This window comes from Zosterops lateralis (assembly GCF_965231275.1).
Source record: "Zosterops lateralis genome assembly, chromosome: 3".
Taxonomy (NCBI): domain Eukaryota; kingdom Metazoa; phylum Chordata; class Aves; order Passeriformes; family Zosteropidae; genus Zosterops; species Zosterops lateralis.
In genome coordinates this window covers 68,537,166-68,550,588 of record NC_139764.1, presented here as the reverse complement: position 1 = coordinate 68,550,588, position 13,423 = coordinate 68,537,166, and the positions used below count along the sequence as shown (strand labels likewise).

The window sequence follows — 13,423 nt, the reverse complement described above, 5'->3', positions numbered from 1 at the left end:
AGAGTGTCTGAAATTCCATATGCAGTTAATACTCCAAACATGTGGAAATGCACAGTAATCTCTATTATATTGATTTTTTTGCTATGTACAGAAAGGCCCATGGGCCTTGCACAGATTTAGTCTTGCAAGCAGTTTCAAAATATCATGTAGCTTTGCATGTATTTTTTACACAACCATTCTAAGATGGTGTTTCTTGCTCTTGCAGTCCTTACCCATGAGCATTTAAAGAATTTTAGCCAAAAATAATACAAACCCTTGAGATTGTAACACTCAGAAGTTGTACAGCTTTCCTCTTTGACTTTGCTAGTTAAATTTTCACTGGAAGATAATGAAACCTTGGTACTATTCTATTAAAGCCGGATGTGCTTAGCTAAAAAAGAAGTATTTTATAAGTTTGTTTTGCTGAGCTGTAGGTGGAAAGCACAGCTGAGATCACACTTCTCAAAATATCAGTTGATTGCTGTGCGGTACCTGTTTGTCTCTTTCCTGATTGGGTAGGGCTGTTGCTGGGCTGATATCATTTTGACCAAAATTAGAAAGTCAATATAAACGAGTCAAACTAGACTGCCTGCTTTTTTCAGTTCTCTCTTCTGATTCATCAGTTGTTTGTTTCAAATTTTTACAGCCTTTGTGAGTTGGGTGTTGTGCCAGCAAAGGTGAAAGCTCTTAGTGGTTAGTCATTAAGAATATTCATAAAAAAGTTATCTTGATGACATTTAGATCTTAACAACAATGTGATGCCTAGTTAAAAAATATATAAAAAAAAAAAAAAAAGTGGAAGTGGATCCTACAGAGTGATATTATTAAATACCTGGATGTGAAAACAATTTCCTCACTTAGGAGACTGCTGCTTCTCATGTTCAGGCATAGAACTCATTTTCCTGAGAGGATGTTATTGCCAGTGTCTTGTGGCACAGGCTTAAGACCTGAAACTTACTGATGAAGGCTTGTATCAAAGAAGGATTTGCTGCCTAAACATCTTTTTTCTTTCAGTATTAGCTTGTATACTTTAACAAGTTAGACTGTGCCTGGTTAACTTGTTACTAATAACAAGGAGGGTTAGAACATGTATGAAGAAGTATATAAAGATGTATGAAGAAAAACAGCGTATGAATTGTTTAGCAAAATTCTAGGTTATTGGAAGTACAGCAGATTAGCAGCTAAAGGTAGATGGTTCTCATGTACTTGAAGAAATGCTGTTACTTTACCTGCACCATTAAGCTAAAGCTACAGACTTTTTTTAAAATGAGTATGTTTTGATGCAAGTGACAGAAGGAAATGTTTTAAGTCATTTAAACTTGAATTACTTTAGACTTTCAAAAATTTTTTTTCTTGTCACATACTGGTGTGTAAGAAAAAGATAGAGATGCCATTGAATGCCATTCAGCTAGGATTTAGTTTTAGTCTTCCCACTAAAAGGTTGTACCTCAGTATGTGCAAAGTGAAGGTCAGGCTAGAAGGTGCTTTAGGAGAGCAACTTGGTTAAATCATGAGATCTCAAGATACCATACAGAACTAGAAAGTAGGTCTTATTCAGCAATGATAAAAGTAAAAAGGTAGGAAGAGCATATAAAATGAGAAAAAAACCCCAACAGACCACAATATGAGGTGCAACTACAAAGGGACATAAAAAGAAACAAAACTTTTTATAGTACAATGAGAAGACAACAAGGAAATAATTACTCCGGTGTTCAGAAGAAGGTGAGCATTACTGACAGATAGGATTGTGAATAGTGAAGTGTAAAATGCCTTTTTTTTGCTTCTTTTTCTGAAAGGGTTATGTATGACCAAATGAATAATCTCTACTTCAGCCTGGATTCTTTTATCACTTAAAAAAATGAAGCTGAATCATATTAAATGTTGTCAAGCCAGCTGAGGAAATTTACCTTTTGGAGTTTACAAAAGGACAGAAAGGGGGTCCCAAGCTCTGGGATTCTTGAAAAGTTACGAAGAATTCTAAGGTTGTAGGGTGCCTGTTTTTAAATGGAGAAAGAGGAGGAACTGGGAAATAACAGACCAGTCAATTTAGATTGTATTTCTGATAAAAATCTGGAACAAATAATTCAGCTTGAGTCTGTAAGCAATTATAATGAACAGCAAAATGAATAAAACCTAATTGGGATTTAACAGTAACAAATCAAGGGGAAGGAGTTTAACCTCTACAATGGTTACCAGGCCTAGAAAAGGAGAGGTTATGGTCTCTGCCTGTCATAGCTGACATTTGCTTACTTGAAAGATTAGTAAATTCTGGCCCATATGATTATTCTAGTTATATAAAGCACGGTTTTAAGATGTTTTAAGATTACTATGGGCTTGGTAAAAATAGATGACCTGTACTAAGTATATCCCATTAGTAATTACTCCACTGCTATACTAGTTCTGTCAGATGTTTTTGATTACTTCTGTAAATCAGGTTATGAAAATTGGTAGCATAAAAAATTATTTCTAGTTGCTGTGTTTATCATTTCTTCAGTTCTGAATGTGCTGTTATCTGAATTGGGAAGCAAATGAAGTATTATCTTCTTTTTAAGCAGCTGCCACCTTCTGATGTTTTCCATGTAACATGGTTTGTTTATTTATTTTACAGGATATGTATTTTTATTTTACAGGAATTTATTTTACAGGATTTTGTTTATTTATGTTACAGGATTTGGTTGTCCGTATCATCTTCATTCTTGGTAATTTAACAGCAAAGAATAACCAGTCCCGGGAGCAGTTTTTTCAAGAAAAAGAAAGTGTTAACACCTTGATATCATTGTTCCAAACCTACTATGAACTTGATTTGAATGCACCAACATGGCACCATGATAGACAAGGAGAAAAACACCTTAAGTATCCTTCAGAAGCAGAAGATGTTCTGATAAAACTGATGAGAGTGCTGGCCAATCTCTCCATTCACCCTAGAGTAGGCACAGCTCTGGCAGCTGCCCATCCTGTTGTAGGATTACTTGTTACAGTACTAGGTAATAAAATTTCTGTTGTGTTTGTTATCTTCGTTCAGCCTGTAAGGAGAGTTCAGGACTTTCAATTGCAAAAAAACCCCAAAGTCAATTGGCTGATATTCATAAACTGTTTTATGCTTGAGACTGATAAACTGTTTCTCTGCTTGAGACAGTGGAAGCATTGCTGCTTTGGTGCTGACTTTTCAGTATCTGGGGAAAGATGTTGTAGAAGTCTTTAATTCAGTGATCAGATTTGCAGATAGGATCATTAAAGATAGGAAAACAAATTTTATTTTAAACACATCTCACTGAGAGTTAATATATAAGGAAAGTTTGTTCTTATCAGGTGCTATATAGATGTATTTGGGTTTGTTTTTTTTTTAAGGTTTGCATTTTTTGTGACTGTTTTGGATTAAGTGTTGTTTCTGTTCTCTACACCCATAATTTTCAGCCTCTTCAAAGAGTTCTCTCATACTTTTTTCTTCTTCTTCAGTCTTCCAACCTTTTATCTCTTTGAGATGGAAGAGAGTGTCTCCCTCCAAATGGAGGATTAGGACTGCAGTTCCTTTACCACTTACTGATCCCCTTGTAAATCTAATTACAGACCAGGGTTTGTCTGTTTTCTCCATAACAGAGTTGAACTGTGACAAGATACATCTTAAACAGCTCAGTATATTTTACTGTGTAATGAGAACATTAAATATTATGTTAAGATAATCAACCTGATTGTACGCTGTCTTACTAGTCATGAGGGATGAGACAAGTCAGATTCACAACCTGGTTCTGTCTCATGGCTTGAAACTGTCTTAATGTCTTAATGATTTTGTAAGTGCTTTTGACTTTGTAAGCTTCTCTCTGCCATCCCTTCCTCTTCCTAAGCACTCTATCAGTCAGTTTACTACAAAATGTTCTGTCTCCCTATGAACTTAGCCCTCTTTTATTTCCTTCACTTTTGGCTTCTGAGGCCAGAGACCTCAGACAAATAAGTCTTTCAGACTTTTATATGTGTTAACATTCTTTCAGGCACTCTAAAAAAAAATCTTTCAAATATTGTTGAAGGAATTTTATCCATTTTTTCCCTAGATACCTGACAGTTCAATATAATAGTCCTTGGCATTTCTCCATGTCTATCACACAGCTCTGTTTCTGCATGTGGACTTTCCTCAGTGCCATCTTAAAACAGCAAACAGGATATGTAAAATGTCTTAATTAACTAAATTTTAAACTACGTTGCCTGAGTCACAGTGATTTCTGTAAATTAATAATGGGCAAGAGTGGTTTTGTATTGCCATTTTTGGATCAGGTGTTCCTGTTAGCTTCTGCCATGTTACTGAACAATAGAAGGTTTGACTGTAGTAGTGGCTGTGTAAACTTACTCAGTTTGCTTCTAGGATCTAATGCACTGCAAAATTAGACACGTGTGTGTTTATCTACACACGCATTTGTTTTGGGGTTTTTTTTACTCAGAATACAAATCGGTTGATGCCTGTGAAGAGTTGGTCATCAATTCTGCAACAGCAATCAACAATTTGTCCTACTACCAAGTGGAGGATTCTGCAGTTCAAAACAAGAAGCTACACATTGCTGAAAGTAAGGGCTTTTAAACTAGTACTTGTTGTATTGCTTTTAGAAAGCAGAAACATTTTGACACAACAGAAAGTAAAGACACTGGTAACATTTTGTGGTGTTATATTGCAGGAGTATAAAGTTCATAGGGCTAAATTCTTTAAATGATGATTTCCTTTTTTTTTTTAAATAATGCTATGACTTATATGAAAATAGTCAGGTTTTTCACAAAGCCCCTTCTTTATTTTTTGCTAGATTGTTCAAAATCCGTATACCTGAGCCAAAATACATGTGTTGTTTTTTCCTTCTAATCACAGTGTGGCAAGAGGCTTTTTTTTCTTCTTGTTGCTTTCTATGCCTGTAAAATTTAATTTCTGTCTGTCTCTGGCTTGTAAATCCATTGGCAATATTGTATTGAATGATCCTCTCCCCTCTGACATTATGGACAGGAATCAGTTATGTGTAGGAACTGCATTGACTTCTGGGACTAACTGCTGTTAATGTACAGAAGGTAGAGAGACTGTGTCTTGCACATCTCTGTTTAAATAGACACGATACTGGGGAGAGACAGAACCTGAAGTTCACACAAGAGGTAGAATGAGGAATAGGAAAACATATCCTGGCTGTCAGCCCATGCCTGGACTGGTAGACACTGTATTCTCTGTAGGTAATAGCTCTGCTGTTCTGTCCAACTCATTTTATCACCGGTAAGCCAGATGCCTCTTGTTACTTGTTGGACTGGTGTTACTTCTCTCCTGTCCTATTTGTTGACATGTGGAACTAGTTTCATCACCTGCCTGAACTGAGGAAAGAGGAAACCTTTTGATAGAACACCAGCAGGCTTTCTTCTCCTGCAGATGTTTTGAGAATACTTGCTGTTTGATATAAGTGATGGACGAAATCCCTTCAGATGTCTCTTTAAGACAAGTTCAAAGTGTGTTCAGTATTGCAACATCCAGAGGCAGAAGTAATGAGAAGGAAGCCAACCTCCCTTCCATATCTTTTTCTCTTGTCTGTTGTATGAAGGGCTAAGGGTTGACTTATTTGAATTCTCTGTATGATGAACTGATTTCAGTGCTTTGCTTTGTACTCACAGAAAACTGATAAATCAAATTTCTGTAACATCACTCCTCTGCGATGCACCAAAATCCTCCATCATGGTAGCTCTTCCTAGGAAGTGCTGAAGGTCTCATTTCTACTGATGAAGTACACATTGATCGTATGTGAAACTACTAAGCAGAAAAGCAGCAAAGAAGTGAATGCTTAAGATTGGGACAATATTAAGTAGCTGTTCAGAGAAAATGTGTTTGCTTGTTATAGAAGAGCTGAGAGAAAACAGAGCTAATGTCAGAAAATAATTTGAGCTTTAAGAGACATCCCACCATAAGACCATCTGTTCAGGATCTAAATCAATTCTCTTATATATTACAATGGTTTTTAAATTATGTCTTCCTGGATTTTCACATGAGCCCACTCAAAACTGCATAGCAAAAGTGCCTCCCATTATTTACAGCTGTGCTTAGACTGTCTCCATAACTCCTCGTTTGTTCCTTTGTATTTAGTCCCATATTGGAGCTCTTTGTCTTATCTTCAAAGCCCTACACAATTTCATTCTTGTTCTACCATCAGTTCACCCCTTTGCTACCACCAGACCGACAACTGCTCCCATTTATTACATTTATCACTGTTGCTGTTTGCAGTCTGATATTCACTAATAAAGAACAACCATGTATTTGTGACTTACAAGTAATTCTTTCTATTTAATTTCTTTGCAAACCAATAGTGCTTTTAAAGCTGTTGATGAGTGACAGTATGGATGCAGTTGTGGAGGCTGTCAGAGTCTTTGGCAATCTTTCTCAGCATCATGAGATCCGTGACTTCATCATGCAGAAAAAGAGTGAGTTACTTTTGCATTTGTAGTTCTATTTTTAAATGTCCATGGTTCTAAAAAGAAAAGATTGTTAATAAGCTGTGCAGTTAAAGGGTAGAATAGAAGCAATCTTCCCTGATATTTTGCAAATTAGGCAACCATTAGAATCCAATAATAGTCATAAACACCATTTTATTTCATCGTCCTTAAAATGGAAATATTGGAGTAGGAAAAATATGCCATGGTACTTTCACAAGGGTAAACACTACAAAAACTCTTTTTCCTAAAGTTTCAAATTTGAAATTTCCCTTTACTCAAATAGCTTTTCAGATCCTGCAGGTTAGTAGTGATATGGTATAAAATGAAAATCCAACTAAAATCTCATTTAGGTTCATAATCTCAGATTTTTGATTCCCATATTTGACAGCTTGTTAGCATTTCCTAACATGTGGCCAGGAATTGACTGCCTCAGCAACGACCTCCTATTTGCCTTGGGGTGAAGTAGGATACAACTCTTCTCAAGTCCTTTTGCTTTGGGTATCTAAAGAGCTTTGGGGAAAATGGCAGCTCCCTGCTATCCACAAAGGGTGTGTCATCAGTTCACTGTAAATTTGGGGTTTTTTGGTCTGCCTCTTGGTGATGAAATTGAGGCGATGATGCCGCAGTATGCAACTCGTAATTCCAAGGGGGGCACATCGCCATATTTGAAGGGAGAAGTGACCCTTGGTAACTGGTTCCTGGTGAAAAGTCTCAGAAAAAGGACTAAATTTTCCAGCTGGGAGTGACTGTAGCATTGGTGTGCTAAGCTCAGGAATTGCTGAGAGGTTTCCTCTCAGTGAGGCCAGCCTAGCTCCCTGGCTGGGGTTGGCTCCACAGCTCCACAGTGTCAGCAAGTGCTGCAGGATGCTGCATGTCTGTGCCTGGCTCCCACAGGAGCCCCAGGCTGCTGCACTTCCAGCTAGACTTGGTGCAGTCTGGGGCAACCCTGCACTCACAGGGGAAAGAACTTCCCTTTCTGAGTGCCAGGTGCCAAATCCTTGCAGTTTCTGCTGACTCTAGGATGGAAAGGTACAGGAGGCAGGGGGGTGATACTTTCAAGAAATAAGCCGCAATTTAGTTTGGTCAACTTCACCGCCGCAATTTAGTTTGGTCAACTTCACCACCGCAATTTAGTTTGGTCAACTTCACCTCTTCTGATGGGATTTTCATATTTCTTTGGTGTGTTTTTATTACTAGAATTTCTGGTTTGTTGTTTTGAAGGAAACCGGTGTTCAGCATGATGACACTGTCATATGCCTCCTCTAATACAAGGAGGTAATACGCTACATGGGTGAATTTTTGGATAGGGTATCCCACATTTGACTGCTCTCTAATAAGTATGTTGTAATGCCACTTGTATGGTAAATCCATCTTCCTAGTAATATTGTTTCCTTCTTTACAATCCAGTATACAAGTTCATGATTGCTTTGCTGGATTCTAAGAACCAAGAGGTCTGTTTTCCTGCCTGTGGAGTTCTGCTCAATCTCACAGTAGATGAGAACAAACGAGCTTTTCTGATGGAAGAAGGAGGAATTGGAAAGTAAGTTTCCGATTGTGCTTGAGTAAAGGCAATTTTGAGTAGTTTGGCCAAAAAGTTTCAATTGGAATATTTTTTACTGGGGCTAGTAGCTTGTAATAAAGATGCCAGCATAGTAGATACTTGGTATCTAAAGTTCTTTGAGAACAAGCCTTTCATACAAGCCAAACCCCACGGAAAAATCTCCCAAAGACCCTCTGTGATATACACAGCAGAAGGTACCATAGAAGAAAGCAGCTAAGGCCTGGCTTTGCAGCAGCTGCTTGTGCTTGGCTTAACTGGGTCCCTAGATGCACTACAGTGAAGAGCACAGTCAGTGTGTGTGTCTGGGCAAGTGTGAAGGTACTTTAGGAAGTGATATCCCACATAGTCCCTTGTAATTTTTGTAGCCACTTGGTTCTGTAGGGAAAACTCTCTGATGTAGCCATGCTCAGCTCCCAAGTCTCCTCTCTCTGGGAGTTCAAGTTTAAGGCACTATAACATTATAAGGGATATTAGACCTTGAAAAACCACTGTGGATGTAACACTTGTGGCTTTGATCTTCAGATAATAGCGGATCTAGCTTAATTGGAGCAACATGAAAGATCATGTTCCTGTGCTTGTAAAGCAGTGGGTACAGCCCTCAGTTATGAAACAATATGCCTCACTTTGAAATGCTTTCCTGTTCATACATCATATAATTACTTTTTTATACACTGTAAACAATGCATACTCTTCTCATTCTTCCTTCCCATATTCTAGTTAGCTTACAATATAAAGCTGGAAAAGGAGAATAAAAATAAGTTGCTGGCAAATTGAATAATAAATGTGAGAAATTTCTATTATATAGAATATTCTGTAGCCTATAAAATCATACAAATCCAGAATTTTCTATACTGTGTCTGAAAATTTGTCAGGGCAAGAACACAAAACAGTAACAGCACAGAATGAATCTAGAGAATTTGGAAGTGATTGTTAAGGAGATCATCCTGATTGTGCCAAACCAGTACTATGGATTTTTGGAACTGAGGTTATTGTACCAATATATAGTGGCCCAAAGAAAATAGAGAATTAGTCTTATCAGAGAGTTAAAAAAAAAAAAAAAAAAAAAAAAAAAAAAAGCGAGGGGGGGCAAGTTCTTTTGGCTTTTCATTAGATGCCTTCTGTTGTTCCACAATGGCTGCCTTCAGAGAGGAGAAAAAAAGCAAACCTCTTTTTTCTGTGGTCTTTAATGACTGTTATTTTCAGCCATACCTGAATATAGTAGTTATCCTTTACTAATCAACAGAATATAAATCTCTCTGTGAAATGGAGAAATGAGGGAAGGAGGGGGTCCTAAGGTTGAAGAAGAGAACAGCAGTGAAGGATTACTGTTGGAGAGGTCACCAGGGACAGCAGGTGGAAGAGGTTTACTTCTGCAGCCCCAGGATCTGGGAACTACAGTTTGGAAATGGGAGCTCTGAATAGCTACTGTGTGTAAGCTGGTGCAGGCAGAAAAGTTGCAGCTTCATTTCAGGGTCCTGTTTAGGATCCAGCCTGGATTTGGTGTCTGCAAGGAAAGGAGAACCTAATGGTCCTTAATAAAACAGGTATTTCTGAGAGGTGTCCCTCAGGAGGCTGAGGAAATGCAAGAATGGGTGAGATCTGCAAAATTGTGAGATTTCACTGATTGTGAAGGGTAATTCTTTGATCATGGAAGTAGCAAATTCCTTTGGATTTGTTTTTTCATGAGATGATCTGATGTGTATTCTAAGATGGATATTCTGACTGAAGCTTTTTCTTCATTCCCACCACCTTTTCCAGATGAATCATTGGTGCCTGATAAAATTTGGCTTGGAGTACAGTCTCTGCTTTAGTGGTAGCCACTGGTTTGGGACAGTCACAGATTGTAATGAAATTTGATGGAATTTTAGTGTCTTTGAAATGGTTACATTTGCAAAGTATATGAGTGAAATTGGTCATATGGGTTAGAAAGTTACAAAGGATGGGCAGCTGCAGGCAGGCACACACATATGTATAGACAAAAGGCATGTCCACATCCTTGGGGAACGGCACTAAATGAAAAGAGGGAAGTTACTGAGCAAGAAAGAAGCATCTGAAGTTAATTAACGCAGAATTTTTGTGTCAACTTCCATGGAGCTTGCTTACATTTTTAGACTGCCAGATTTTGAAGAGCTCAGGAGAAAAGTCCATGGAACAAACTACAGGTTTTGTTTGGTACTGACAGGTTGGTTGACTGCTTACAAGACTTCGGGCCTGCAGACTGGCAGCTCTCATGTTTAATCTGCAAAACCCTGTGGAACTGCAGCGAGAGCATGACGAGTGCGACCTCCTGCTTCGGAGGAGACACCGGCACGCTGCTGGTGCTGCTCACAGCACTTCTAGGTGAGACACGTAGTCTTGGTTTCTTTTCCTCAATAAAAGAAGTGGAAGGAGCAAAATCAAAGCAGGATTAGTTTGGGTGGGAAGCCTGCCCTGCAGCTTTCAGTGGCTGGCCAGTGTGGACTGTCCAGCAGCACAGTGGTCCCTGTGCAGCCACACTGGGCCCCTGGGGATTGTGGCATTTCTAGGGTGCAATGGGCTGACTTTGCTGCCTGGCCGCCTTCCTTTTCTCTCCATGGTCTCCTTGTGGGCAAGAACAACATCCTGACAATCTCTCATCTGCTCCCTAAAGCCAGGAAGGGTGTGCTCATTGCTCCATAAGGGCTGAAAGGTGAATGTAAGGACCTTGATTTGCTTACCCAGTGGGATCTTTTCATCTGAGCATTTACTTTTGCTTCAAATTTTAGAGTTCAGTGGCTGTGTAATAGTCCTGTAGTCGGTATATGTAATTTTCCTCCTTCAGTTTTTGAGCACTGCTTTGCTAATGATTTTATTTTTGGTAGGTCACTTGCAATTATCTTAAAAACACTCTTTAAAATATAAATTAAATGAAACTAACTGTGTTTGATATGGTTTTAATTGGAAATTGATTAAAGATATATACTTATTGTCAGACAGAACATGAAATCTCATGATCTCTTTTATTGTAGACAATCAGAAAAGTGGGTGAATTTGTGAGGATTTTTTTCCAGTTACAGCAGAATTACTGATGTTCGCTGCTGTAGTAGTTTCTTGTGTTACATTCCTTGCTATGATGGACTTTATCTTAATGTGTGCATTAATTCCATCTATTTATCCGAAAACAGCAATGTTTCAAGGTTATCACTGCACTTTTTAACATTGTACAAGAGACCTGCAAACTTTACAGCCACAATCATGCTTGAATTTTCTGGCACACAGTGAGGAGTATATATCTTTGTTGTAGAAAGTATGTGCTTATTTTTTTCCTCTGCATTTAACACTGCTTATTAAGCAATTGATTTGACTGCAGAGTCCAGGCTGGATAGCAATTGTAACTCTCACTGAATAGTGTAACTTTCATGAACTGGAAGTTCATGTACAATTGCAGTTACAGTTGTGATTGTAATGCAGCTGTAATGGTAATTAATTAGGCATAGGTTAGCATTAAATCAGAAGGCCAGTCATTCTACATTCTATTACATTCAGGCCACTTTCGTCAGAAGAGGAACTATAGAAAAAGCACATCTTATTCCTTGGATCTGGTTCCTCTGTGTGCAGAGAGCCAACAAATCTTAGTAATAGCAGCTGGTTAATATTGTCCTACATCTTCCTCCTCCCATTGTGTCCAGTAACAGCCTTGAACTGTCATTGCTCTGATTCTATCATTCAGGAAGCAGGAGGCAACTGCTGACAGCCAGTGAACCATACTTGAGCGTCAGCACACCCTCAGGAAGCGGAAAAAGTGGAGCATGGCACAGCAGACACCTCACTTCACCTGCTGTGCTTGGCCTCCTCCCCTTTATTTTTCCCTCCCCCATCTGGCACAGGATGATAAGATACAAGGAAGCAAAAAAAGATGTTGTGCCCAAGAGAAAGGCTGGACAAAGGGCACTATTTATTTTTCTTTTTCCCTGTCTGATCCCAGCAGCCTGGGATGCAGTGGCCCTGCTTTCAGATGGCACTTGTCATTCACCTTCTTTCAGCTGCTCAAGTTTCATGTCACTCTGCTGGCTCAGAGCTTCTGGAGGCTGCTTTTCCCAGGCCCCTGGCAGCAGCTTTGCCTTGGCCCAGGCCTTCACGAGCAGTGGTGGAGATGAGCTTCTGTCTTGGGAACATTCTTCTGTTTGGTCTTACACTGAAAAGAAAGTTTCTTCCCCTCTCTCCAGACTTTTTATTGTGCTGACTTCTACCTCCACCATCAATTCCAGGAGGTTATTTTGGAATCTCAGTCTCTGTGAACTCTTACATGACATGACAGAGCTTCCAGGGCTGCCAGCCCCTGTCTTGCCAGTGTTTCAAGGATGGGCAGCCCTTGCAGACTGCAGGTGTCTGCACCCCAGTCTCCAGTTTCCCCCACGGCATGCAGGCCCAGTGTGTTTGTCTTGCTCCTGGGCTTGCAGCCAGCACATATGCTCTTTGGCCAGGACCCAATATTGCTGGTTTTTGAGGACAGTCGTGGGAAAATTAAATTATCTGAGGATGCACAGCTTGCATGCGGAACACTGATCCTTACTGATCCACAGTGTTACTCACGTTCTGCTTTGGGAAATTTACTGTTTCAGTTCAACACTTTAGCTTTGAACTGCTTCTGACCCTTGTTCTTGTAGGCTGGAATTCTCAACCTCAGTGATTCCATAAATACTCAGTCGACTTCTGGGGAGCACAGCTGTCTAATAAAAGGGAGAAATGCCTCTTGCTCTGTGTTAGAACAGAGTTAATTTGGGTAGAAAAAAACAGAGAAGTAGGCAAAGCAATTCTTCTTGAAAACAAACCCCACAATCCCTTATTTTTCACTTCAGGGTCTCTGGCTTCTCTGCTGCTGAGATTGATTTTAGGTATGTTAGGTTACTGTACCATTGATAGGACAAGAGCTAATGATCACAGGTTGCAATAAGACAAAATTCCAATTAAACATTAGGAAAAGAGATTTCCATTGTGGCAGGTGTTAAGCACTGGAACAGGCTGCAACAGTACACGGACTAGAGCAAACTGATACATGGTGACTCTGCTCCAGAGGTTTTTTCCAACCTAAATTATCTTATGACATCATCAAATATAGATTTGCTGTTAGAGGTTGGATTTTACCTCTGATAACAAGTTTTCTTCCTGAAGAGATAAGACATCCTTCTTGAAAGAATGGGTGTTCTTTTCCTCTTTATTTTATTACAGAAAGACTTTAAATGTAATCTCCTTACGTAGAACCCCTTTTGGAATCTTTCTCACTCTCAGCCTCTCTTTAATCTTTGTAGTTGCAGTGTAGTGGCACAGGAGCCAAGTACTGTTTGCAGTTGCTGGTAAGTTTGTTTGAGCTGGAGCCCATCTGCACACACAGAATGTCATTTCCTCCTTCATACCTGTCTCAGCTCAGGCCATTTGATCTGCACAGGCACCTTGGCATGCCTTTGGATGGGAGTAAGTGCTGTTGGA

General features: G+C 39.3%; 1 protein-coding gene across 5 annotated transcripts in view; it reads left to right on the top strand.

Annotated features, from left to right (window-relative positions):
* Nucleotides 1–13,423, top strand: part of ARMC2 (armadillo repeat containing 2) — a 62,460-nt gene that overhangs the window by 47,839 nt on the left and 1,198 nt on the right. For all 5 annotated transcript variants that reach the window (XM_083856603.1, XM_083856602.1, XM_083856604.1 and 2 more), the window contains 5 exons: nt 2,648–2,963; nt 4,410–4,532; nt 6,292–6,405; nt 7,825–7,957; nt 10,161–10,318. In XM_083856603.1, coding sequence (XP_083712729.1) covers nt 2,648–2,963; nt 4,410–4,532; nt 6,292–6,405; nt 7,825–7,957; nt 10,161–10,318 — 844 coding nt within the window. The remainder of the gene's footprint in view (nt 1–2,647; nt 2,964–4,409; nt 4,533–6,291; nt 6,406–7,824; nt 7,958–10,160; nt 10,319–13,423) is intronic.